Source organism: Zea mays, chromosome 8 (assembly GCF_902167145.1).
Source record: "Zea mays cultivar B73 chromosome 8, Zm-B73-REFERENCE-NAM-5.0, whole genome shotgun sequence".
In the NCBI taxonomy this organism is placed as follows: Eukaryota; Viridiplantae; Streptophyta; class Magnoliopsida; order Poales; family Poaceae; genus Zea; species Zea mays.
The window spans coordinates 153,205,130-153,232,952 of record NC_050103.1 but is presented as its reverse complement, the minus strand read 5'-3'; the positions used below and the strand labels follow the sequence as shown (position 1 = coordinate 153,232,952).

Sequence of the window (27,823 nt, the reverse complement as noted above, 5' to 3'; positions counted from 1 at the left end):
TCAATTACAATTGGTTCTTAACAAAAGAATTCTGTTATATGCACTAATGGAAACCTATTCATTTTAAGTTGATCAACATCGCACGAGATAAACAATTAACTACATGAATCAATTAGTATAACGGAATTTTAAATTAAACTTCCTATTTCAATAACATGATCAATGATTAACCTACCTAAAATAAAGTAACTAGGATCACAGAAAGTAAATAAAATAAAATAAAAAAAATAAAAAAAATAATAAAAAAAACAGGGGGGCGGTTGAACCGGCCCTAGGGCGGTTGAACCGGCCCTAGGCTGGGCGAGCGGCTGGGGGGCGGGCTGGGGGCGGCCGGGACCGGCCAGGGCGCGGCAGCGGCCGGCTGGGGCGCGGCCAGGGCGCGGCAGCGGCCGGCTGGGCGCGGCCAGGGCGCGGCCAGGGGCCGGCCAGGGCGCGGCAGCGGCCGGCCAGGGCGCGCGGGGGAGGGGGGCTGAGCCGGCCGAACCGGCGGCCAGGGCGGCTGAGCCGGGGACGCGCGGCGGGGGGGGGGCGGCCGGGCCTGCCAAGGCCCAAGAGGGGGCGCCAGGGGCGGCTGGGCCGGCCGGGGTCGGCCCACGGCGCGGGAGAGAGAGAAAAAGAGGAGAGAGAAAGAGAGAGAAAAAGAAAGAAAAGATCTTCTCCTCATTTTCGAAATCCGATCTTTCTACATGAATGCATTTGCACTTTCAAAGCAATCAAAAGAAATGCAAGGTTCGGCATGGTGCATCAAACAACATAAAGTATTTAGGGTTTTTCTTACACGGGAAATCCAAACCGAATCCCGCTAGAACTTTGGAAAAGGTCAAGGTTTAGCGAGGGAAAAAGAAAAAGAAAAGGTAACGCCCGAATTTTGGCGAGTAAAGAAAAGAAAAAATTCAACTGCAAAAATTCGGGGCGTTACAAACCTATCCCCCTTAAAAGAATCTCGCCCTCGAGATTCAGGGCTGGCTAGCAAAGAGCTCTGGGTACTTGGCCATCAAATCATCTTCACGCTCCCAGGTTGCTTCTTCCTCAGAGTGGTGATTCCATCTGACTTTGCACATTCTGATGGTCTTCCTTCGGGTGACTCTGTCTGCAATCTCAAGGATCTGAGCTGGCTTCTCAACATAGGTCAAGTCCTCCTGGACCTCAAGACCTTCCACTGGCAACTGCTCTTCTGGCACACGCAAGCACTTCTTCAACTGAGACACATGAAAGACATCATGCACAGCAGACAAATTCTCTGGCAGGCTGAGCTGATAAGCCACTTCTCCACGCTTTGAGAGGATCTGGTACGGACCAATGTAGCGGGGTGCTAGCTTGCCTTTCACTCCGAATCTTCTGACTCCTCTGATCGGTGACACTTTCAGATAGACAAAGTCTCCGACTTCAAAACTCAGCTCTCTTCTTCTTGTGTCTGCATAGCTTCGCTGCCTCGATTGCGCTATCTTCAGATTCTCTCGAACCATCTTGATGTTCTCTTCGGCTTCATGCAAAATGTCTGGCCCAAACACTTGCTTTTCTCCAGGCTGATCCCATTGCAACGGAGTTCTACAACTCCTTCCATAAAGCGCCTGAAACGGTGACATCTTCAAACTGGCCTGGTAACTGTTGTTATAGGAAAACTCTGCATAAGGCAATCGCTTGTCCCATCCGGACTGATCTTGCAACGCACAGGCTCTCAACATATCTTCGAGAATTTGATTGGTCCTTTCAGTCTGGCCATCTGTCTGTGGGTGATAAGCTGAACTGAAATTCAGATGTGTGCCCAAGGCTTCATGCAACTGCTGCCAGAAATGAGAGGTGAACTGCGTTCCTCTATCTGACACTATCTTCTTTGGCACACCATGAAGACAAACGATCCGAGACATATACAATTCTGCCAATACTGCACTGTTGTAGCTGGTCTTGACAGGTATGAAGTGGGCTGACTTGGTCAAACGGTCCACTACTACCCAAATGGAATCGTAGCCGGCTCGAGTGCGAGGCAATCCGACTATGAAATCCATACCAATTTCATCCCATTTCCACTGAGGGATCTGCAACGGTTGCAACAATCCAGCTGGTCTCTGGTGCTCTGCCTTAATTCTTCGACAACTATCGCACTTAGCCACATGCTCTGCGATTTCCCTCTTCATTCCATACCACCAGAATTTCTTCTTCAGATCCTGATACATCTTCTCACTACCAGGGTGAATCGAATAGGCTGTCTCATGAGCTTCCTTAAGGATCAACTCCCGAATAGACTGGACATTGGGAACACATAAGCGGTCTTTGAACCATATCACGCCTTCAGCATCTTCTCGAAAATCTTTGCCTCTGCCATCTAGAATCAATCGCCGAATCTCACTGATCTTTTCATCATTCTTCTGCGCTTCTTTGATTTCTCGCTCCAAGGTAGGTTCCAATTCAACTGTGACTCCTCGCGATCTCTGCAATACCATCCTCAAATGATCTGCGTGCTCTTCTTCGCTTTGGGAATAAATCAGAATGTCATCAATGAATACCACCACAAACTTATCAAGGTAATCCATGAATACACTATTCATCAAGTTCATGAAGAATGCTGGCGCATTGGTCAAACCAAAAGACATCACTGTGAACTCATACAACCCATACTTGGAAATGAATGCCGTCTTCGGAATGTCCGAAGGTCGGATCCTGAGCTGATGATAACCTGACCTCAGATCAATCTTGGAGAACACACTGGCTCCTCTCAACTGGTCGAACAGATCTTCTATTCTGGGCAAGGGATACTTGTTCTTGATCGTGACTTCATTCAAAGCTCGATAATCGATGCACATCCTCTTGGTGCCATCTTTCTTTTCCACAAATAAGACAGGGGCGGCCCAAGGCGAGGTGCTTGGCCGGATGTAACCTTTCTCTGACAGCTCATCAATTTGCTTCTTAAGCTCAACCAACTCTGGTCCAGATATTCTGTAAGCTCTCTTGAAGATGGGGGCGGTTCCAGGAAGAAGCTCTATGGCAAACTCAACTTTCCGCTCTGGTGGCATACCCGGCAAATCCTTTGGAAACACATCTGGGAATTCAGATACAACCTTGATACTCTCAATTGGATCTGCTTCACTGCTATCGACAGCCATCTGATAACAACTTCCTTTCTTCGGCTCAGGTGGGACTAACTCGGTCACCACTTCCTTTCCTAGTGGGGACACCAACTTGATTGTCCTTTTATCACAACTGATAACTGCCTGATACTTATCTAGCCAATTCATCCCTAGGATGACATCTATTCCCTGAGTACCCATTACTATAAGGTTGGCGGGAAATGCTATCCCCCTTATTTCCACACTTATATTCAAACAAATGCTATCGGCTCGAATTCTACCACCGGCTGAGTCAATTTGAATGGGGGTTGACATGGTAGTAGTTGGAAGATTACGTGCTTCTACCCATGATGCAGCGATGAAAGAATGCGTTGCTCCAGTATCAAATAACACTTCTGCAATATGGGAGTCGACTGGGAACATACCTACTATCATGCCGGGGGTCTCCTGAACTGCTTCAGCCTCCAAGTGGTTCAGTCTTCCATGATTATAACGCGGCTGAGAGCGATTGCCTGCTCCAGGCTGAGGCACATTCTGCTTTGCTGGGGCATTGGGGCCTGACTGCTGCTGGGCTGCCTTCTTCGGACATTGCATCACCCAGTGGCCTTGCTCTCCACAGTGGAAACATGCCCTGTTTCCAACCTGAGCTGGTGCTGCCTGACTGTTCTGCTGGTTTGCTGAGGCAGGAAGACGAGGTGCTTGCTGATTCTGCCTCGGAAACTGACCTCCTAACTGGTTGCTCTGACGGTTCTGGTACTGATTCTGAGGATACTGCCTTTGGAACTGCTGATGCTACTGAGGTGGACGCTGGTTCTGCCTGAACTGCTGAGGTTGATTGCCTGAAAAACGAGGGCGGCTGCTGCTTCCAGGCTGGGGTCCACTGATCTTGCGCTTACGATCTTCCATCTCCTTGCGCTTCCTTTCTGTCACGATTGCTCTGTCAATCAGGTGCTGGAATGTCGGGAAGGTGTGATTCATCAGTTGATACTGCAGGGGGTCGACCAAGCCTCTCAGGAAACGGTATTGTCGCTTGGCGTCGGTGTTGACATCTTCAGGAGCATAGCGGGACAACTGCAGGAACCTGTCTCGATACTCACTGACAGATGATGACCCTTGCTTAAGGGCCAGGAACTCCTCCTTCTTCACTGTCATCAGACCTGCAGGCACGTGGTACTGACGAAAGCTACTTCTGAACTCTTCCCAGGTGATGGTGTCGGGGTTGGCATGGGTGGCGAGGTAAGACTCCCACCATGATTGGGCTGCTCCTCTCAACAGACGGGGACCATACAAGACTTTCTCCCTGTCATCACACTGAGCGGTATGCAACTCCCGCTCCACAGTGCGCAGCCAATCTTCAGCATCCATGGGGTTAGAAGAGTGAGCAAACGTTGGTGGATGACCTCTCATGAATTCAGCACGCTTGTCTCTGGGCATCTGAGGCATCTGAGGCTGGGGTGGTGCTTGCTGCTGTTGCTGCTGCTGCTGCTGAATGGCGGCCAGAGTCTGACCGATGGCCTGAACTGCCTGAGTTTGCATCAGAAACATCTGTTCGATCGACATCGGGGGCGGGGGTGGCAGCTGCTGCTGCTGGGGCGCCTCATCTTGTTGACCGGCTTGCTCCTGCTGAGCACGCCTTCCTCCTCTGCGCCTGTTCTCTGACATCTGCAGAATGCAACCACACATCAGAACTGATCTGGCAGATCTTGCAGCATAAGAAAAGAGTATAGAATTCTTCAACAGCACTGGACAGATGAGCATCTTCACTGATCTCCAACACAGACCACACAGCTTCTCAGATAAAGAGGAAAGTGGAATAAAAGGTTTCCCAACTATATAACTAACTTCATTAACATAATATGTAAACCAAAATGCAGGGGATACCCACACTCTGGTGACAATCATTACAAAGATCCAAACCAAACATAGTTCATCATGACAAACATAAATGCACAGGATATAGCAAACTACCCTGTCTAACTAAGACTTAACTAAGACCGAGATTAACGCTAAGACTGAAGCTTCTATGCATATATATTTCGTATTAATTACAAGATCCAACTCTAGCGATCTATGGTTCTAGATTTATCTTGGTCTTGCAGTCGGGATTGCCATAAGGCTGGTGTCCACGCTGAGGTGAGCGGTACGGGTGCTGAGTCCCGACGGGAGCGGGGGAACCACCATCCAAATGACGACGTTCCGCGCGCTCAGCCCGCAGCAGGGCGATCTCAGCACGAGCCCTACTCAGCTCGTCTAATGCATGGTCCAGCTCCGTGTTTAGCACGGCGGCTAGGTTGACTGTGCTGCTCAACCTAGGATTGCCCTCACCGACAGGTGAGACAATCACGCCTCCTGTGCTGCCAGATGGACGGCGGGGGTAATACTTCAGGTCAAGACCATCAGCTGCCCCACCGAAAACCGAGCAGTAGTGCGAAAGCGCACGCCGTGCAGCATCTTGCATGGCTGCCTCAGCTGAGTCCCGTTCAGAGATAGAATAGTGCTCTGAGCAGACCTCAGCACCCTGGAGACTGTTCTCAGGGCAGCGCACCAAGCAGGTTGCCTCCCAGCGGTCCGGGTAGACCCCGCGACTGTGCTGGTAGACCACACAGCGATACTCGACGGACCAAGTATGCCGGTCAAATGCCCGACGTAGCAGGGTGTCGAGCGCATCGTGGAAGTGACACCCGCGAGCAGCGTCGCGAGTGATGGGTCGAGCAACCCATCCTTCCGGCTCAGGGTTAGCAGAGAAGTCGGTGTCGTGGCTTGAGCTGTCGTCGCCATCTCCGTCGTCTGGGTCTCCTCCAGCAGCTACTCCAGAAGCTGGGGCGCCCAGTGGTGATGCAGGGGGCGGCTCCAGAGGAAGCACAGGAGAGCAGCTCCTCACAGACTCTATCTCCTGGTGGAGCGAGAAAGAAGAGCCCTGCTGCTCCTGTCGTCGACGTTCCTGCTCCTCACACAGGCGGTGGTGTAGTCTCTCCAAGTGGCTGGACTGTCCGGCCACGGGACGGCGAAGCGGACGCTCAGCAAGGCGGGAAGGTAAGAAGGGGATGACTGACTTTCGTGCAGTGTGTCTAAGTCGAGCCATCTATAAAAGACATCGCAAGCAAAAGGGTGAGAACAGAATTAATAGGACCAGCAAATAATGAATCATGAGTGAATGAAGGATTAGAATAAAACATGATTTTCAGCAAGGTATAATGTATAGTAGAACATAGGTTTGGTCGGTATGACCAACTTTTGAAGGGATATCAAAGTCAAGGAAGAGACAGAGGTCTATAGTCCTTAGAACGACCATTCTACTCTAGGTTAGCGGTCCTACAGTCAGCACGGCTTTGATACCACTTATGTCACACCCGGTTTTAGAAGGCAAACCGAATGCGAACCATGTACGTGCCAGGATCAGTTATTCACGTACACAGCAGTTACATAATATGGACATCATCACACAGTGCTCAAAATAGTATTAATAAGGGAAATAGTCGATTACATCATACGTCTGAGACATCCATATAGTTCTTACAATAAATCAAAGTGCGGAAAAGAAACGTAGATAACGCGGCCTTCACAGGCAGCCGACTGGGGGTTGCCGCTAACCCACACCTAGAACTCGTCGTAGTCTTGGAACTCCTGGAAGTCTCCTTCCACGGCTTCATCTTCGCCTGAGCAGTGGTTGCAATGCTGACAACCTGGGGGGGGTTTGGTGTGTAGAGCAAGGGTGAGTACACATCAACATACTCAGCAAGTATCCTGTTTGGCTGTAGTGGACTAGCTTTATGTGGGGATAAGTCAAGCAGTTGCTTTTAGTTGGTCAGGTTATTACTTACTAGTAGAAAGCCAGGTTTTAACATTAACCCAAGTTATTAGCCCAATGTATCCTTTCCAAACGGAAAGAATACCACTTACCAATACCATAACCGTAATCAGAACCATCAATCTCATTGTCACCTGTACCAAAGTATCTCTGATCAAGTATCACTAATCTCTGGAGCTCCCTTGGCCGCTCATAACCGCGAGCACGGCTGATATATCAGTTTCATAACACTCTGCAGAGGTTGTGCACTTTACCCACAAGCCATGATTCCCTCTCTGGCTCGGGCTTGCAAGACCCTTATTCACTCCCGAGGTGAATGGCCAGGGATTCACTACGAAGCCTTTACAAAGATTCCCCGGGACTGTAGCCACCCGTTAGGTTTCCTAAATGTACCGCACTCCTCCCCAAGGGACAAATCAACCTTGGCAGAGCGAGCCGCATACACCGAGCCCCATTGACGGCACGACGGCTAAGTGAACTACACCCCGGATCCTCTAATTATTCAGCTAAGGGCACCCCATTCCACCCTCATGGTTGCACTGTTTTCCCGGGCGGTCATCCATTGAACAGGTCCTTACGGAGAGGCACTCGAGAAACCGCTCGAGTCCCCTTAAATGCCACAAGTATAATCATAAATAAGAACGGGAAAACAGCGTATCATAGATAACCACATCATGTTCATTGATTAAAGTTGAGCAATAGCATCAAACTAAGCAGTAATAATCCGACCCAAATAGGTAGACAAGGACATGGATAACAAAAAGCTAGTCAATCCTTAGGTATAAATGTGTAAAGCGGGAGGTGAATTAAATAATGAATAGGACAGAGATAGGTCAAAGGACACTTGCCTCCACCAACCGACTGCTGCTCAGGGGCTTCTCCTGCGAATTCCTCGGGCTCTTCGACCGGATCGTTCTCTATGCGATTGCAAACATACATACATCCATCCACATATTTAATACAAAAGAACAGTACACCATACAAGATGACAAATAACGTGAATATGCATCAAGTATGACATTCGATATCGCATTTGTTATGGTTAGAAAGAAACGGGAAAAGGGTCTCGCAGGGGGGTTAAAGTTTATGCACTAACGATCAATTACAATTGGTTCTTAACAAAAGAATTCTGTTATATGCACTAATGGAAACCTATTCATTTTAAGTTGATCAACATCGCACGAGATAAACAATTAACTACATGAATCAATTAGTATAACGGAATTTTAAATTAAACTTCCTATTTCAATAACATGATCAATGATTAACCTACCTAAAATAAAGTAACTAGGATCACAGAAAGTAAATAAAATAAAATAAAAAAATAAAAAAAATAAAAAAAAACAGGGGGGGGCGGTTGAACCGGCCCTAGGGCGGTTGAACCGGCCCTAGGCTGGGCGAGCGGCTGGGGGGCGGGCTGGGGGCGGCTGGGGCGCGGCCAGGGCGCGGCAGCGGCCGGCTGGGCGCGGCCAGGGCGCGGCCAGGGGCCGGCCAGGGCGCGGCAGCGGCCGGCCAGGGCGCGCGGGGGAGGGGGGCTGAGCCGGCCGAACCGGCGGCCAGGGCGGCTGAGCCGGGGACGCGCGGCGGGGGGGGCGGCCGGGCCTGCCAAGGCCCAAGAGGGGGCGCCAGGGGCGGCTGGGCCGGCCAGGGTCGGCCCACGGCGCGGGAGAGAGAGAAAAAGAGGAGAGAGAAAGAGAGAGAAAAAGAAAGAAAAGATCTTCTCCTCATTTTCGAAATCCGATCTTTCTACATGAATGCATTTGCACTTTCAAAGCAATCAAAAGAAATGCAAGGTTCAGCATGGTGCATCAAACAACATAAAGTATTTAGGGTTTTTCTTACACGGGAAATCCAAACCGAATCCCGCTAGAACTTTGGAAAAGGTCAAGGTTTAGCGAGGGAAAAAGAAAAAGAAAAGATAACGCCCGAATTTTGGCGAGTAAAGAAAAGAAAAAATTCAACTGCAAAAATTCGGGGCGTTACACCATACCTGCAATATCTCCACCGAGGAGAGCTACCCCTCGACAGAGCCGAAGCTCGGCAACTGGCGTGGCGCGCCAAGTCGTTCGTCTTGCTGGGTGACGGAAAGGAGCTCTACCACCGCAGCCCCTCAGGCATCCTTCAGCGATGCATATCCATCGCTAAAGGTCAGGAGTTATTACAAGAAATACACTCGGGGGCTTGCAGTCATCACGCAGCGCCTCGAGCCCTTGTTGGAAATGCCTTCCGACAGGGTTTCTACTGGCCAACCACGGTGGCCGACGCCACTAGGATTGTACGCACCTGCCAAGGGTGTCAATTCTACGCAAGGCAGACCCACCTACCCGCTCAGGCCCTGCAAACAATACCCATTACCTGGTCGTTTTCTATGTGGGGTCTGGACCTCATCGGTCCCTTGCAGAAGGCACCCAGGGGCTACACGCACCTGCTGGTCGCCATCGACAAATTCTCCAAGTGGATCGAGGTCCGACCCCTAAACAGCATCAGGTCCGAACAGGCGGTGGCGTTCTTCACCAACATCATCCATCGCTTCGGGGTCCCGAACTCCATCATCACCAACAACGGCACCCAGTTCACCGGCAGAAAGTTCCTAGACTTCTGCGAGGATCACCACATCCGGGTGGACTGGGCCGCCGTAGCTCACCCCATGACGAATGGGCAAGTAGAGCGTGCCAACGACATGATTCTGCAAGGACTCAAGCCACGGATCTACAACGACCTCAACAAATTCGGCAGGCGATGGATGAAGGAACTCCCCTCGGTGGTCTGGAGCCTAAGAACGATGCCAAGCCGAGCCACGGGCTTCACGCCGTTCTTTCTAGTCTATGGGGCCGAGGCTATCCTGCCCACAGACTTAGAATACGGATCCCCGAGGACGAAGGCGTACGACGACCGAAGCAATCGAACCAACCGAGAAGACTCACTGGACCAGCTGGAAGAGGCTTGGGACATGGCCTTACTGCACTCGGCGCGGTATCAGCAGTCCCTGCGACGCTACCACACCCGAGGGGTTCGGTCCCGAGACCTCCAGGTGGGCGACTTGGTGCTTCGGCTACGACAAGACGCCCGAGGGCGCCACAAGTTCACGCCTCCCTGGGAAGGGCCATTCATCATCGCTAAGATTTTGAAGCCCGGAACATACAAGCTGGCCAATAGTCAAGGCGAGGTCTACAGCAACGCTTGGAACATCCGATAGCTACGTCGCTTCTACCCTTAAGATGTTTTTCAAGTTGTTCATATACCTCGCTTACATATAAAGTCTAACCATCAAGGAAGGGTCAGCCTTGCCTCAGCAAAGCCCGACCCTCCCTCGGGGGCTAGAAGGGGGGCACCCCCTCTGCGTCAAAATTTTCCTCGGAAAAAGTCTTTCTGCCGGAACATCTTTCGTGCTTTTCGACTACTTCGAAAGTGGGATCCTGAAAATGACGGAGTACACGTAAGCAGGCAAGGCCGACCGAGCCGAGGGACTCCTACGCCTCCGGGATACGGATACCTCACTCATCACCTTCTGCGATAAGTAACTCACGCTCGGATAAGCGATTCCGCTGGCCGAACAAGTCTTAACGTTCGAAAGTTGTTCTGCCGAAACGATTTTTCGTGCCTTCTCGACTATATCGATAACAGAATCCAACAGACGAGTAAGAGTACACGTAAGTTGTCGGTGTTTTGGGTCCGACCGCACACCCGGGGTTGCCCCTCGAGGTGTTTTAGGAGTAGGACGGTGTCGCCGACTGTAGCAAAATGGTTCGTGCCAGATGCACGAGGAACAATGAACAATGTTTACAGGTTCGGGCTGCTTGGAAATGCGTAATACCCTACGTCCTGGTGAGTATGCTTTGCGTATGGAATACAAGGTTGCTCTCCAAAGCGTAGAGAGTTGAGGTGGATGGTAGAATAGTAATGGGGTCGATCGTTCTGAAGGGGTGCCCCCTAGGCCTTATATATCCGACCGTGGGGCATTACATGTGGATATGCACCTAAAAGATAGTGAACTGTTTGAGTCTATCTTCTTATGGTTCTGCCGACCTATCCTCGCCTGGTTCCGTTGCATCGGGCTCCAGCACGGGAAAGTCGGATCTTCTGTTGTGGTCGCTTGCTCAATGCTATGGGGCCGTCCGGGCTTGCGCCAATCCGGCCTTACATCAATCTGCCTTACTGATTGTCCCTCCCCAGGCCCATGAAGGAATGACCTTACGAGTTATTGGGCTCTTGGGCCTCTCGTGAGGTCTTTTACTCTTCCGGTGGACCCGGGGGATATCTGTCCCCCACAAGCCCCCGATCTTTGGGTTGATTTTGAGGTAATCAGCCCAAAGATCCCGGGTCCAGCTTGCAGGTAATTTGGAAAAAAAACGATTTCTTATTGTCTCCTTCTGCTTTGATCACTCGTAAACTGGAGCTTTGTTTCATGCTTGTGCCTTAGAGGTCGGCATTTCATATTGTAGGACCCTGAACTTCATTGGGTGCACCGGAGGTGCACCCAATGGGTGTAGCCCCCGAGCTTCGAGTAGATTTTGGAAAATAATCTACTCGAAGGTCTTCATCAGAAATTATTTTTATTTTACTCTTGTACTTTGGTTGAGGGCCAGTCTTGTCTTTAATCTTGTCTTATGCCTTAGAAGTTGGCTCTATCTTGGCTTGAAATGGTAATTCATGGGGTGCACCGAAGGTGCACCCAATGGGTGTAGCCCCCGAGCTTTGAGTGGATTTTTGAAAATAATCCTCTCGAAGGTCTTTATTCCGTGTCCTTCTGCTGAGAATAATCCTTTCTTTTTTCTGAATGCTTTAGAGGTCAGCATTATGTCATCAATATTATGCTTCAGAGGTCAGCATGTATTTTGTCTTTTGCAGCCGAGTTCGTGATCCGCCCATATCTTGCTAGGTGGTGCAATTTATTTGCTCTGCGACTGATTGGACATTTGATGGACGTTCCCTGGCTAGTCTTCACGTCGCTTCTGTCGGTCAAATTTTGTACTTCCCCGGCTATATTTGGCTTTCCTCTGATCCTTACTGATATCTCATTTTTGTCTTGAGGTATTCATTGCATGCCTTGCACGGATGTGACAGTTTTGAAAAATATACTGATAATTCCTGGGCGTCCCCCCCCAATGGGTGTGGACAAGGGACGGCTTGGTATGCTGAGTGTTTTAGCCGGCTGCTTCTGAGTAGTAATGTGATGCGACGGTGGGCGTAATCATATCATCCACGCTATTGACTGGAGTCCCAATGGGTGTTGCGTTGCGTGAAACGGCGTCAGCCGCCTGACGTGTCTTCAGACGGGTAGAAGTGTGTATTGAATGCTTCGCGACTGTTCAGTGACCGTGGTTGGAGGTGAGCGGTTGCCTTCTTCTTCTATAAATAGTGCCTTTGCCTCTCTGGTTTTTTCACATCTCTTGTTGTTCTCCGCTGCTTGCTTTCTTCTCCTTCTCGCGCTTCCACCATGGGCAAGAACAACAAGCGCAAGCGTGAGCCGACTCCTCCATCAGAGGACTTCGGTGATTCGGAGTACTCAGAGGAGGAGTTCTCCTCTGAGTCCGAGGGGTCTCCGGCTCCCATCCCTTTGCGTGAGTCGTCTGACGATTCGGACGACTCCCAGGGGCTTGCGGCGGAGGTCTGGACTTACATCCGGGTCATCGAGCGCTCCGGGCTCGAGGGCTCGGATGAGTCGGAGTACTCCTCGGACGAGGAGGACTCGTCCGAGGTTGGTGGTGGTGATGGCGACGACGACGACGACGGAGGCGGTGGCGGCAATGACGGTGACAGCGGCGATGACGGTGACGGCGGCGGCAGGGGCGGCAGCGGTGGCAGGGGCGGCAACGGCGGCAGCAAGGATGGCGACGGCGGCAGCAGCAGGGGCAGCAACAGGGGTGGCAGCGGCAGAGGCAGCAACAGGGCCAGTGGCTAGATGCCACTGGTCCTTAGATGTTAGTATAGTATAGTAAAATAATGTAGTAGTATTTAGTAGTGTAGAGTAGTATAGTGTAGCGTAGTAGTAGTAGTAGTAGTAGTAGTAGGGAAGTATCAACTCATAATGAGTTGATTTATAAGTATGCCAACTTCCCTTAATGAAGAATGGTTTCGTCTCTTCTGTGCCGATTATCTTGCTGTTGTGTTTGTGGCATAACTTAGAGTTTTTGAATCATTCCTCTGCCCGCCTTATTTATGAAGTTGACTCCTTTGGGATAGTAATTAAATAACTTGGGCATCACATCGACGCTTTTAGTGATGGCCGAGCTATTAATGTCAACATTTGCGCTTTTGAGATAGCATCCGAGTGGTGGCGAAGCCATGTCAGCGTCGGAATGACTGATGACCGCGTCGACGCTTTTTAGAGGTAAAGGGCAGAGTGACTTGTGACGTCGTCGGCGTCTTAGAGGTAACCGCTGAGCGACTGAGAACGACATCGGCGTTTTAGAGGTAACTGCCGAGTGACTCGACGACATCGGCGTTTTAGATGTAACTGCTGAGTGACTTGATGACGTCGGCGTTTTAGAGGTAACTGCCGAGTGACTTGATGACGTCGGCGTTTTAGAGGTAACTGCCGAGTGACTCGATGACGTCGGCGTTTTAGAGGTAACTGCCGAGTGACTCGATGACATCGACGTTTTTAGAGGTAACTGCCGAGTGACTTATGACGTCGTCAGCGTCTTAGAGGTGACCGCTGAGCGACTGGAGGTAATATCGGCGTTTTTTGGAGATAACAGCCGAGTTAGAACGGGCTGCGCCGGCCATGTTGAGGGTAATAGCCGAGTGATGATGTGGCACACCGGTGTTTTGGAAGTGACCGCCGGGTGACCACGTGGCACGCTGGTGTTTTAGAAGTAACTGTCGGGTGCTGACTGGGCACTTTTGGAAACGGCATCTGACTCGGGAATATCCCATAAGTACTGCGCTTTTAGCCGCCTCTGCTTTCCGTGCCCTAGTTCTTGCTTTCCTGCCTCCAAGTCCTCTCTGCAATTCGGCTCCCGCTCTGTTCGCCAGTAGAGTTGAGATGGCACCCAAGAGGAAGGCCTCAAGTTCATCCGCCGCGGTGATTCCCCCAATCGACCCCAACAGTCAGTTGCCTTTCGCAGGTAACCACATGTCTGTTGTCTCCGAGCCCGACCTTCTCCACCTCGTGTCCATCGGGGTCCTTCCCCGAGGGAGCTCTGTTCTTGGCGGATTTGTCATGGGGTCACTGTCCCGACAGAGGATACCCATGAGTTCGTAATTTACGTTCCTTTCCTTCTCCGCGGTCTCGGTCTTCCCATTTCTCCCTTTTTCCGCGGCCTCCTTGATTTCTATCGTCTTAACCTGACCCATCTGAATCCCAATTCCATTCTGCAAATTTCCATTTACATTCATTTGTGTGAAGCTTTTCTTGGTGTGCTGCCACATTTTGGGTTATGGAAGTACTTGTATCACTGTCGCCCTGGGATGGCCGGGGGGCAGCATCAGCTGGTTGGGGGTGCTAGTTTGGAGATGCGCCGTGGGAGGAAGACTAAGTATCTTGAAATCCCTCTCAAAGACAGTATCAAGGGATGGCGCTTGGAATGGTTTATTGTTGAGAATCATGTAAATTCTCTCCCCCCTAGGCCGGGAAGACAGCCGGATGTTCGCACTCCAAGTTGGACCGAATCCCCCACTGATCAGGAGGTGACTGAGGCAGGGGCTCTGCTAGCTGAAGTTGGACTGCTGAAGGAGAGGGGTCTGACTGCAGAGGCTGTGGTTGCTGATTTTTTTTTTAAGAACATTAAGCCGTTGAAGGACAAGGCTCACCCGACTTATTTGTACCGAGGCCTAGCTGACTCAACTCGGGTTACCAACAGAAGAATTCCTTCCGTAGACTTGGTGAACCGACTTGAGATGATTCTTAGAGGCAAGGTATCAAACGTTGGTGCCCCAATGGCATACTCAGCCTGGAACTTGCCTCCTTCCAAAGCCTTCACTCATTTTGTTTCAAATCCGCCTGTTGCTGATGGCAGTTTGGGCCTTAGAGTGCGACCCTCTGCTGAAGAAGTTAACGCCTTGGTTGCCTCGCTCGGGGAAATTCCTGATGATGAGCGGCAAGTCCATTTTGAGGTGCCTTTGGATCCTAGTGACGCAGAAATAAGTGCTATGCTTGATTTGCTGGTTGAGGACTCTTCTGATGCTGCTCCTGCTGGGACATTGGTGGTGGCGCCTCTCCCAGAAACTGGTACAACCTTGGATATCCAGAAACCTGCCAGTACTCGCCCGAGACGCCCTTGCCGAGCCAATCAACTTGATCCTTCCGCAGATGAGCAGAAAAAGAAAAAGAGACGCCTCCGGCGAGTATCTAGTTTGGATCGGGACGCTGGTACTTCGGTTCTTGCTGCTGAAGAAGTGCCTGTGCCTGAATTTACTGATGCTGACCCCGATGGGTGTGCTCCATCTGTTGCTGATCCCAATGGGGGTGCTCCATCTGCTGCTGACCCCAATGGGTGTGCTCCATCTGTTGCTGATGAAGACGACGGGGAGGAAGAGGACGAGGTCCCTCTGACTCGAAAGAACAGTCGGCAGTACGTCGCCAGTGGTGAAAGTAGTGGAGTTCTTTCTCCTGCTTTGTCTGCTCTCATTGGTCTGCAAGAATTGTCCCTGGCGAATTTTGATCAGACTCTTGAGGATATGGTTCCAGAGGATCTGTTATCAGAGCCAGCAGATGATGGTGTGATGGAGGTTTGTGCTGATGTGCTCGATGCTGGGTTGAGGTCATCCCGTGTCTCATCGACCTTAGAACGCGGTCTTGAGGGTCAGGAGACTGACTTGGATCATCTTGGTCCCATGGAAGTAACTGAGGGTCCATCAGCCTTAGAGGTGGCTACTGCAGAGAACTTGGTCCTCAAGGATGGTGTTGACACTTGCCCAGCCCCCGAGGATGTTGCCGGGGATGACTCGGCTCGGGTGGGAAGCGCAAGCCAATGCTCAGCCCCCGAGGGTACTGCCGGAGATGATCCGGCTCAAGTGGGCAGCGCAAACCGTGACCCAGCCCCCGAGGGTGTCCGAGCGGGGTCTCCCTCTTGTACTTCCATGGACGTTCATGCGGGATCGCCTCCGCACTCCGGTTGCATGGTGGTAGCCCAAGCTTTGGACCAGGGAGTCGCTTTAGAGGGCAGCGTCCCCGCTGACCAAGTTTTGGGCTCTATTGATGGCACTGAGTTGGTTCCTGCTGGTTCGTTGCAAGCTGCTTCGGGTGGCGACCTTACGGCCGGTCATCAATTGATCTCTCATGATTTGGGAGTCCCTTCGTTCTTTTCCAACCTCCAGGTACTGTGATATATTTTAGCTTGATTTTTACACCGCATGAACTGCTATCATTACACTCATCTGTTCTCCTTATCAGGCTTTGGTGGACGGGATGGCTAGCCAGCTGAGGTTGTAGGGTGCTTCTGTTCCAGAAGGAGCTTTGTCTCTTGCACGTTGGAATCCAGTGTTACTTCAACATCGTGTCTCTGTTTCCTAAGCAGAAGGCCGTAGGTTCGACCCCTACCTGGCGCGCCAGCTGTCGGTGTTTTGGGTCCGACCGCACACCCGGGGTTGCCCCTCGAGGTGTTTTAGGAGTAGGACGGTGTCGCCGACTGTAGCAAAATGGTTCGTGCCAGATGCACGAGGAACAATGAACAATGTTTACAGGTTCGGGCCGCATGGAAATGCGTAATACCCTACGTCTTGGTGAGTATGCTTTGCGTATGGAATACAAGGTTGCTCTCCAAAGCGTAGAGAGTTGAGGTGGATGGTAGAATAGTAATGGGGTCGATCGTTCTGAAGGGGTGCCCCCTAGGCCTTATATATCCGACCGTGGGGCATTACATGTGGATATGCACCTAAAAGATAGTGAACTGTTTGAGTCTATCTTCTTATGGTTCTGTCGACCTATCCTCGCCTGGTTCCGTTGCATGGGGCTCCAGCGCGGGAAAGTCGGATCTTCTGTTGTGGTCGCTTGCTCAATGCTGTGGGGCCGTCCGGGCTTGCACCAATCTGGCCTTACATCAATCTGCTTTACTGATTGTCCCTCCCCAGGCCCATGAAGGAATGACCTTACGATTTATTTGGCTCTTGGGCCTCTCGTGAGGTCTTTTACTCTTCCGGTGGACCCGGGGGATATCTGTCCCCCACATAAGCGGCAAGGTCGACCGAGCCGAGGGACTCCTACGCCTCCGAGATACGGATACCTCACTCATCACCTTCCGTGAAAAGTAACTCTCGCTCGGACACACAATTCTGTTACCGACAAATAAGTCCTGATACTCAAAACAAGGGGAAAAGAAACGCAGCTCTACAACACGACGACGATATGTTTGGGCCTCGGCGGCCGCCAAAAAACATACACACACTACAGATAAATTGTTCCTGCAGGTTCAGACATCAATAGGGGGAGCAGCAGCACCCTCGGTGTCGATTCCACCTTCGGCGGAATCCGACCCAGCCTCGGACGGCGACACGGTCGAAGGATCTCCACCTCGAAGGAACCTGTCGGCACCGCGCCTGGGCTATCGTCGCCGGGGTCTCCTCTAGGAACCCGGCCCGAGCAGATGGCTCGACCGGCCGCTCCGTAGCCTCAGCCAGCTGTCCCCCGAGGACATCAGCCCGGCTCATGGCCTCGGCAGCCCGACTCCGGCGGTGGTCCCACCAGTGGACGGTCCGGCCAGGCTCCGGCCGACGAAGCTTCTTTTCGAGCCAACTCCGCCTCTGTCCATGCTGACACCGCTGCCTCCGGCTCTGGCTCATCGCAGAGCGGCCGAGGGTTTCTTTAACTAAGCAAGAGAAGCCTCGGGCGACAAGGCCGACCGAGCCGAGGGACTCCTACGCCTTTGGGATACGGATACCTCACTCGTCACCTTCCGCATGAGGCAACTCACACTTGGTTAAGCGGTCCGGTTAGCCGACAGGCGAGTCCTAGTGCTCGAAATGAGGAAAAAACACGGCTTTATGCCAAAATACATTGATGTTCAGGCCCCGACAGCCGCAATGAACAAGACACCGGCACTCAAGGTGCCATTACAAACGGAACTCCGATTCCACTCCCGCGGGTATGAACAACCTCCACATCGGAGAGCCTGCGGGACGACAAACTCCGGGCGACTCGCCAGCGACCTCTGCAGCAGCAGCGATGGTCCCAGGATGGACGCTGCCACCGGAACGCTCTCGTTCGCGTCCCCAATCAAGGGACGAGAACCAGATATCAAAGCCAAAGAGCCGGAGGTCAGTCCGCAAGTGGCGCTGACGGTCTCGGCGGCGGAGAAGCTTTCTCCAGCTGCCACCACCTCAGCCCCGACGGCAGCGTCCACCTGTCCACCAACACCGCACCAGCGAGCGCCGGCCGCCCAAAGCGCACCGGCAGGTCCTCACTCCCGTCCTCGCCACGAAAACGAGGATAGAGGACGGAATGTTGCACCCTAGCTGGGCAGCAACAGTTCGCCTTCCCTGGCATGGCAGGAGGGCGCCTCCTCCGCAGAGCTGGAGGATGGTTTCCACCCCCAGAAGCTGGAAGAAGAGGTGGTCCGCCGACCCGTGCGGGAGGTAGAGCTCCGGCTCGCCTCGCCCTCCTCCCCAGCAAGGATAATGAAGATCCTTGAAGCTGAGGGCGGGGCAGAGGTCGTAGCCCGGCTCGCTTCTCCCCACCATCAAACTGGTGGTCACCGTCTTGGGTGACCATCAGCGAGGGGATGCGGCCGGGCCGCCTGATGAAAATCCTTGAAGCCGAGCGATGGCTGAAAGGTACCAACTTCCGCGAAGTTGCGTTCCTCCAACGATGACAAGACGAAAGTGACGCGGGCGCTCCCCATCCGGGGGCTCGGAGGGTGGAAGGACGCGATGCATGAGGAAAGTGCGAGGACATGGTTGCCATCCAAGGGGGTCGCCCTCCTTTTAAAGGCGACTCTCCCCACTTGCATCCTCAGCCGTCGCAGACTGAGTCTTCACCAACACGCTCCAAGGTCTTCCCCCTACGACACGGGGGCTGGGTCCCACGCGTCATGCAAGCTGGCCCAGGACAGAAGAAGCCAAACCACCGCGCGCGGTGCGCGTAACTGTCCAGCGGTTACAAGCGCTCCTCCACTTTCGCCCAGACCGGCGGGTGAAAGGGCGGACCGCCATGCAGGCGGCATGCAACCGCACCAAGGGGGCACACCCTTTCGACTTCGACGCGTCCAGCATGGAGGCCCAGGCCCACACGTCATGTAACCGGCGCACCGGTTACTACGTGCAGGAAACTGCACCGCCACTTGCGCTAGTACCGCGCCTTCTCGACTGCGGAACCGGTGTCGCGACTCGAGGCAACCCTGCGCATGGCCCAACAGTGCCAACCGAGCACATCGGTCATGGGTCAGTCAGCCGCGGAGAAGGCGCGACGGTCGATATGGCCAAAAGTGGGCCGACAGTAATGGCGGCGGCAGGCGGGTGGAAGCATCAGTCAAGTCGTCTGCAGGCTCACGTCCCCTCCTGGGACAGCGAGAGAGCCCTCTCCCACGGCGTGAAGACGACGCGCCCGTGTTCCGTTCCTCGAACGACTCGCGCGCACACAACGGCTGCCCCGTGAACAACTCGTCCCGTCGCATTAACTCTGTGGCAGGACAGGCGGCACCTTTGGCAGGCGAAGCAGGCGACGCTTCACCTCCGCCATAATGACCGCGTCAAAAAAGGTGTGCCACGTCGTTCGATTTTGTATCCTTTTCCTCTTCCTCTTTCTCTCTCTTGCTACAGGGACCGGGAAAGGGGATACTCCGAAAGGGATCCTTCTCCGCGAAGGAAGCGGGCCCCAAGCCCCCCTACTGATCAGAGGTTCGAAGGCTGGCCCCTCGGAAGGGTTCGACAGCCGCCTCAGAGCACTCGGGCTCCAAGCCCTCCTACTGATCAGAGGTTCGAAGGCTGGCCCCTCGGAAGGGTTCGACAGCCGCCTCAGAGCACTCGGGCTCCGCGCCCACCACTGGTCAGAGGTTCGAAGGCTGGCCCCTCGGATGGGTTCGACAGCCGCCTCAGGCCACTCGGGCTCCGCGCCCACTACTGATCAGGGGTTCGTAGGCTGGCCCCCGAAGGGTTCGACAGCCGCCTCAGAGCACGCAGAGCGAGGGATGACTCTGGGTACGTCCGATACATGGCCGAGGCTCGGGCTACGCTCCCGAGGTACCCTAGGACATTTCCGAGACCAGCAGGAGCGATTCTGTAACGGAATCCCATCAGAGGGAGGCATCGAGCCCTCGGACCCTATCAAACGGGACCGGGTCCGGCAAATCACCTGCAGGTACTTTTGGAGCGCGCCTCTGGGCCACTAGCCGACCCTTATCGAACGGGGCACGGGCGTCCACTCGGATCACCCGTTAGCAACTCACTGGAGACACCATGTTCGACGCCCTCCGAGGGCAACATGGCGCTTTCCCCCTCCTCCTTGCGGAAAGGCGACGCAGGGGCATATGAAAAAAGCCGAGTCAGTCCTTGACCGTCCTCTCGCTCTGTGCGGAGGCTCGGGGGCTGCTCTCGCAAAACCGGCTCCGGCCAAACCGTTGACAGCGTCAACATACCAGCCCGAGAACTTAGAACCTGACAATGCACCCGGGCTACGGCCAGTTCGCATGAGGGAACAACCAGATCGGCTGAAGCGTCACGAAAAGCGCTAAGACCTCGGAGGAGTCAAACCACTCCTCCAAGGCCTCGGGGGCTACACCCGGCGGGTGCGCTCGCGCGCACCCACCGGAACAAAATGCAACCGAGAAAGGCCGGTACCCTTGCAAAAAAGTGCGACAAAAGCCTCCAAGCGAGTACCAACACTCCCTTCGAGGCTCGGGGGCTACTGTCGGGGACCATAATTAGGGGTACCCTCAAGGCTCCAAATCTCAGCTGGTAACCCCCATCAGCACAAAGCTGCAAAGGCCTGATGGGCGCGACTCGGGTCAGGGCTCAGTCCACTCAAGGGACACGATCTCGCCTCGCCCGAGCCCAGCCTCGGGCAAAGGCAGCCGACACAGGAGGATTCACGTCTCGTCCGAGGGTCCCCTCAAGCAACGGACGCACCTTCAACTCGCCCGAGGCCCAGCTCGGGCAGGCTTCGCGAAGAAGCAACCTTGGCTAGATCGCCACGCCAACCGACCGTATCGCAGGAGCATTTAATGCAAGGATCGACTGACACCTTATCCTGACGCGCGCTCCTCAGTCGACAGGGCCGAAGTGACCACAGTCACTTCGCCGCTCCACTGACCGACCTGACAGGAAAACAGCGCCGCCTGCGCTGCTCCGACTGTTGTGCCACTCGACAGAGTGAGGCTGACAGCAGTTAAGTCCAGCCTCGGGCGCCATAGGAAGCTCCGCCTCGCCCGACCCCAGGGCTCGGACTCAACCTCGACGCCGGACGACGGACTCCGCCTCGCCCGACCCCAGGGCCCGGACTCAGCCTCGACCTCGGATGACGGATTCCGCCTCGCCCGACCCCAGGGCTCGGACTCAGCCTCGACCTCGGAGGAGCCTCCGCCTCGCCCGACCCCAGGCTCGGACCGACCACGACACAGGGGGGGCATCATTACCCTACCCCTAGCTAGCTCAGGCTACGGGGAACAAGACCGGCGTCCCATCCGGCTCGCCTCGGTAAACAAGTAATGATGGCACCCCGCGTGCTCCATGACGACGGCGGCTCTCAGCCCCTTACGGAAGCAAGGAGACGTCAGCAAGGTTCCGACAGCCCCGACAATTGTACTTCCATGGGGCTCAAGCGCTCCTCCGACGGCCACGACATCACATGAACAGGGCGCCAAAACCTCTCCGACAGCCACGACGACATGTACTTAGGGCTCTGGCTCCTCTCTGCTAGACACGTTAGCACATTGCTACACCCCCCATTGTACACCTGGGCCCTCTCATTACGCCTATAAAAGGAAGGTCCAGGGCTCTCGTACGAGAAGGTTGGCCGCGCGGGAGAACGGGCCGACGCACAAGGCTCTTTCTCTCTCTCCCACGCGAGCACTTGTAACCCCCTACTGCAAGCGCATCCGCCCTGGGCGCAGGACAACACGAAGGCCACGGTTTCCCCTTGCTGTTTCTCCCCCCTTTGTGTTCCGTCTCGCGCCGACCCATCTGGGCTGGGACACGCAGCGACAATTTACTCGTCGGTCCAGAGACCCCCCGGGGTCGAAACGCCGACAATAATGACATTCAGAGTAGCCGTTAGTTATATATTTATTTCATAGAAATTTTCCGAATCGAAAGGCCAAGACAATATAGATATATTATAATATATACATGTCTGTGACTAGAGATGTTACTAAAGGGATACCTAGAACATGATTTCTTTATAATCGTGTAACACCTTGTACCTGTCTTGAGTACCTGTTAGAGTCATCAACCGATCTTACAAGCACCAATTAGCACATGTAACCCCTTCAATATCTGTTAGAGTTACCAACTAATCCTAAAAGCACCCATTAGCACTTGAGTTATACAATCGAAACTAAAGAAGAAAACATTATTGAGCCTCATTTACATAGTAGCGACCGTGAATGTGGTACTATAGTCGATTCCCAACCGACCGATACTAATGCTTATTAGGTTGTATGCATCAACTAGTTCAACCTAAAATTAGCTTAAGCTAATAGAAATAGGCGGAGAATTCACTTATATTATATTCTAACACCCCCTTCACGTCGAGTTATTTTTTTGGTCTCTGACGTGGAATATATGAGCGAGCAACAATTATTTTATTTAATTGCGTTAACCAGGATTCGGACTCGAGATCTTTAATTTAGCTCTGAGCCCATATTAAGTTACATGCATTAACCGGTTCAACCTAAAAGATTAAACTAACAGTAAAAGATAGACAATTTACTTATATTATATTCTAACAATGCTCATTTATATAGTAGTGTTTTTTTGTTCTGAAAAGATGTGGCAATAATTTTGTTTAACCAACTCGATCCGGACGAAGAACATGCAAATGGTCTATTATTAGGCAGGATAGTACTAAGAATTATACTTACTATATACGGTTAAGCCATACTACTATCTTTCAGGATACACAGGGATTGCAATACGATATAGTTCTTACGTTCTTAGTGCACTTCAGTGCAACTGTGCAAGCAATCAAGCATACATAATATACGAGACAAATTAAACCAGGACTTAATAAATCGGCACACAACACCTACGTACGCCATCCGCGCTTTCGCGCAGCACACCGGGAACTCTAGCTTTCTTCACGCGTCACGTACGCTCAATTTGTTATACCAGCACGTAGTAAAAGGCACCGTGCTGGAGCGGCTCCACTGTGCAGCCCAACGCGTCGACGGGGACGGGCACGAGGTCGAGCCCGCCGCGGTCGCCGACGGCGCGGAGCAGAACGGCCGCCTCGCCGAACTGCGCCCTCACGTCGAGCCTGGCAGCCGCGACGTTGTGTGCCACGCTCTTGCCCGTGACGCTGTCCGTGATGCACAGTGCTACGACGACGCCCTCCTGCGCTGCCGTGGGCGCCGCGGCAACGGCGACAGGCGGTGCACCGCCGGTGCTGACACCGACGGCCCCGGACCCGGACCCGGGCACTGCCAGTCCTGCGCCCATGTAGAGAGACAGTCAAACATACGGCCAGAGAGGTATTTAAGTGCGTCCAAGTTATTGCGCGAGTGGCCCGGCAATTAAGAAATCGAAGGGTTTGAGGAAATCCATATAAAAAAAATGGCAGTCCAGTCAATGCATGCGTGCATGAACAGAGCCTTGAATTGCCATGCAGTGCACACGCGCGCAAGCCCGTACGCTCGCTCTAGCCTCTAGGTAAAGACGCCTCTTCAGTGTGAAAGGACCTTTGTTACTTGGATGGACCTCAATCTTTTCAAGAACGTACGCATGCAAAATTTACTACCTTCTTCTACCCCTTTCCTACGAAAGAGAGAAACCAGTACTAGTACATCAATCAAACAAAATCTAGATGCACTCTCAATTTAAATGTCTAATATTTAATCATATATATATAATAAAATTATTATTGTGTATCACGTTAAATAAATATTTTGTAAAAAATATATTTTACAACTAAACTAATGGTACTTATTTAGTAGGATAAATAAATGTCAACTTTTATATAAATTTAATTAAATTTGATATACGGTACTATTCTAAAATGTTTTTTTAAACACAGTACCGCTGAAAGGCCTAAAGAGGGGGCAAAATGTATGAAGAGTCTTCAAATCATGTTCTCTTCACCAGTAGCGTAGTACTACAGATTATTAGTGTCGTTAGCTACTTACATGGATGACGACAAACTGCTACATAGATATTGCGTGCGTGACCAATGCATAATCTATGTTTGCACAAGGCTCCAACTCTATGTACTCGTTTCATGGAAGCACACATGTATTCGGTAAAAAAAGTGAAATAAAGTATACATGCAAAAGATGGATTCATTACGTGCAGCATTGGATGCATCTACATATGATGTTCTCTGTACTTCATACCTTCGAAGCATTCCATCATGAACGGCTTTTGTTTCCCGATGGGGAGAACAAGACACAAATTTTGGTCTTTTCTAAAGCTACTCTGCTTGCAAACTGACAAATTTCCACAACTTTTTTTATCATGCATGGCAAAGTCATGCAGGAAAGATGTGATGACAAGATCGAACATATGTACATTCCTACAAGAGATTTCGCACGCATGCATGCATGGCTTAATCCTACCGATTGCCACATGCGTCCCTTTAGACATACAAACACTGACACAGCATCCTTTGTATTGGGATCGGTAAGATGTGATTGCACCGGAGAAATTTTTTTTTCTTATCAGAACAAGATGCGTTTGAATTTTTAAATGGGATTTGTGCAATTCCATGCCAACACATGCGCTGATGCGCATAGAGCCAGGACGTCTTTGAGCATATCATAAAACATATACTGCTGCATATATATGTTAAAGCTAGCTAGCAGCCTAGCACTGGTATTGAACACTATAAAAATGAAACTACCTGAAGAAAGATCCAATATACTATGCGAGAGAAAGGACCTCCTAATCATGTGATGCGAAACACTGACAGTGACAGTCCCAATCCATACGAACACAATCCAAGCATACGATGATACAATAATAATGTACTGAGAACAAAATGTACGGAATGGTACTCCAAGATTACCTTGCAGCAGATCATAGTTGACGACAACAGCATTAGTACTTGCAGGCAAAGATGTGAGCCCAGCCGTCGCCACGCTCGCAGCGGTTCCCGGCGACGCAGCAAGGGGCACCGCCGCGGAAGCCGTCTCCATGGCCGCGCTAGCTTCGAAGCCGTACTGCAGCAACCCCAGCGTCGTGGCGTGCTCGTGCGCCGCGTCCCTTGCTACGGTGTTGGTCGCCGCGGTGGTATTGTGCTTGTGGTGCTGATGGTGATCAGCGCCGCCCACGGGCCAGAACTGCCCGAGCCCCGCCGGGCCCCAGGCGCATGTCCTGTGACCAGTGACAGTCGGCTCTGTCACCTCGTTGTACAGCCCCAAGAACGCTCCCGCAGGCAACGTCGCCGGTGGCTGCTGCTGCACGGGCACGTCGTGCCTGTACTGGCCCCCGAGAATGCTGGCGACCTCGGCAGCCGACAGGAAGTAGCCTTGTGGCCACGGCTGGAAGACGGGCTCGTCGGAGGCTACAGGGTCCTGCACCTTGTGCGCTGGCAACGCCGAGACCGGCGCCACGGGGTGGGCTTGGTAGTACATCTGCGCACACGCCGCGCCGAGCGGCCCTGGAAAGTTCATGGCCGCTGCCGTCGCGGACATCGGCTGCGGCGCCGGCTTGCTGGACCCAGAGGAGCGGTCGGAGGAGGACGAGGACGAGGAAGCTGGCGCCTGCGCGGGCGAGGCGAGCACCTGGAATTGGTTCTGGATCAAGGGCTGCGGCGTGACGGGCGGCGCAGCGGCCCCGCAACCCGGCGCGCGCGCAAGGCCCAGCCCCAGCTGTCCGGTGCGCTGCTTGTTCTTGGAGCGGGACTTGCGGTTCTGGAACCAGTAGAAGACGTTGGCGTCGCCGACCTGGCCGTACTCCTGCAGGCGCATGCGGATGCGGGGGATCTCGTCGCGCGGCGGGTTGACCATGCCGGAGTTGAAGATGGCCTCCAGAATCCGGATCTGCTCCGGCCTGGGGTTCCACCGGGGCTTCGGATCCGGGGTCCGCTCCTCGCCACCTACGCATGCACAGATCGAGAACCAAGATAATCAGCCAGTACGTACGTAGTCAGCTTCAGTTCACCCCTCGATCTTGATCCCCGTCTCCCTACAAATAAACCCTACCTCTAGCTAGCTGCGACAGTATCATGCATGCACATGCTCGATCGATCGGTGTGGGTGCATGTGCAATTGTGCATGCATACATCTAGGAAGGAGTAGGGACGACGGTGGCGTACCTGAGTAACCTGAGAGGGGGTGCTTGAGGCAGCGGCCGATGGTGGTGGTGCTGCTAGAGCCGCCACCTGAGAGGAGCGACGGCGGCGAGCTGCTGATGTCAGGCTGCGCCTGCCACGGCTCAGCGGCGTGCTTGGACCTAAACATGCTCGGCCAGTGACTGGTTTTGTTGTTGAAGGAGGAGGCCATGCCGAGCCGATTATCTTTCTTCTCTCCTCTCGTTGCCCCCCTTTCTCAGCACCAGATCTTCTCCTTATTGTGAGAGTGAGCTCACGACGACACTCTAGAACAGCGGCTGAGAAGATCGGAGGAATTAACAGTAGGAAGATCAGTGAGCTCCCTAGCTGCCCTGCTGTCGCACCTTGTCGCTACACTACACTATTGGGGCATATGGCTCGCACACTGCTGACTGCCTCTTTTATAAGGACATACGTATACAATCTCATTGAATACATTATCCTCCTTAATAACTGTTTCTAGGGCTGGTAAATAAAATAAAAAAAATCAAGAGACAGTATCTTTATAAAGAAGATCGTCTCTACACAAATTTTCAAAGAGAAAAGATGACAGCGTCTTAGTCTTAGTTTGTAGTAGGTATATATGTTTTTTTCTTAAAAACATCTAATACAACTAATAAAATGTATTTATTAAAAACACTTATCTTAGGGACATTTTATTATATGTTATTGTAATTTCTTAACCAAATTTTCCATAGACTATGGGATATACCATACATGCCCTAAATGGCCGCACCTACCCTATAGATGTCCAAACGGGCCACCCGGCACGGATCCGGCCCGAACCCGTTTCGACCCGGTACGAATAGGGCCGGGCCGGGCACGGCCCGTTGATGCTTCGGGCCGGGTCGGGCTGGCCCACGTGCCTAGGGACATGCCCAAACCCGGCACGCACAGGGAAAAATCGTGCCGGACCGGCCCGTTGGCCCGGTGGGCCTCAACGGACCGGGCCGGGCACTGGCCCGAACCAACAGTAGAACGGTATATAAATACATATATTTAACAGAATTAATCATATATAATAACATATTATTTATATATATTAAGACAACAAAATATTTATGTATGCATTTTATATTTATGTATGCATTTTATATATGTTTGCCCGCGTATTTAGTATTTATATACTATGAGAGAATTAAATGTATTTACATATTTAGTATTTACATTAATATGCGGGCCGCCGTCGGGCCGACCCATTTATCGGGCCGGGCCGGGCCAAAGCACGCGGGCCGCCGTATCTGTCCATACCCGGCCCGCTAAACGGGCCGTGCCGGCCCGGGCCCGTAACCGACCGTGTCGGGCCGTGTTTGGACCGGGCTAAATTCGTGCCGTGCCACGGGCCAAACGGGCGGCCCGCACTGTTTGGACATCTATAACCTACCCTCGTTCTCGGCTCGCGGAGCACTGCCACGCAATGAATGGTCTCCCAGTTCTACTGGCCGAGCGAAGCCACTCTTCAGTCTCCCCCCTGCTCGGAGATGCGTGCTCACGGCCGGGTCGTGTGGCGTTGCATCGGGAGGGAACTGATGGACGGCTCGCCCCCGCTGCGCTGGTCATGCATGCAGTCATGCCGGACGGGTGCAAGTGCAA

At 52.6% G+C, this 27,823-nt stretch overlaps 1 protein-coding gene across 1 annotated transcript; it reads right to left on the bottom strand.

Moving 5' to 3' along the window:
* Window positions 1–22,873: 22,873 nt before the first annotated feature.
* LOC103636156 (WUSCHEL-related homeobox 7-like) lies at window positions 22,874–26,592 on the bottom strand. Its single transcript, NM_001301585.1, is given in 3 exon segments — window positions 22,874–23,393; window positions 24,965–25,996; window positions 26,216–26,592. Coding segments are annotated over 3 exon segments (1,545 nt in total). The 5' UTR covers window positions 26,403–26,592; the 3' UTR covers window positions 22,874–23,067.
* Window positions 26,593–27,823: the final 1,231 nt, after the last annotated feature.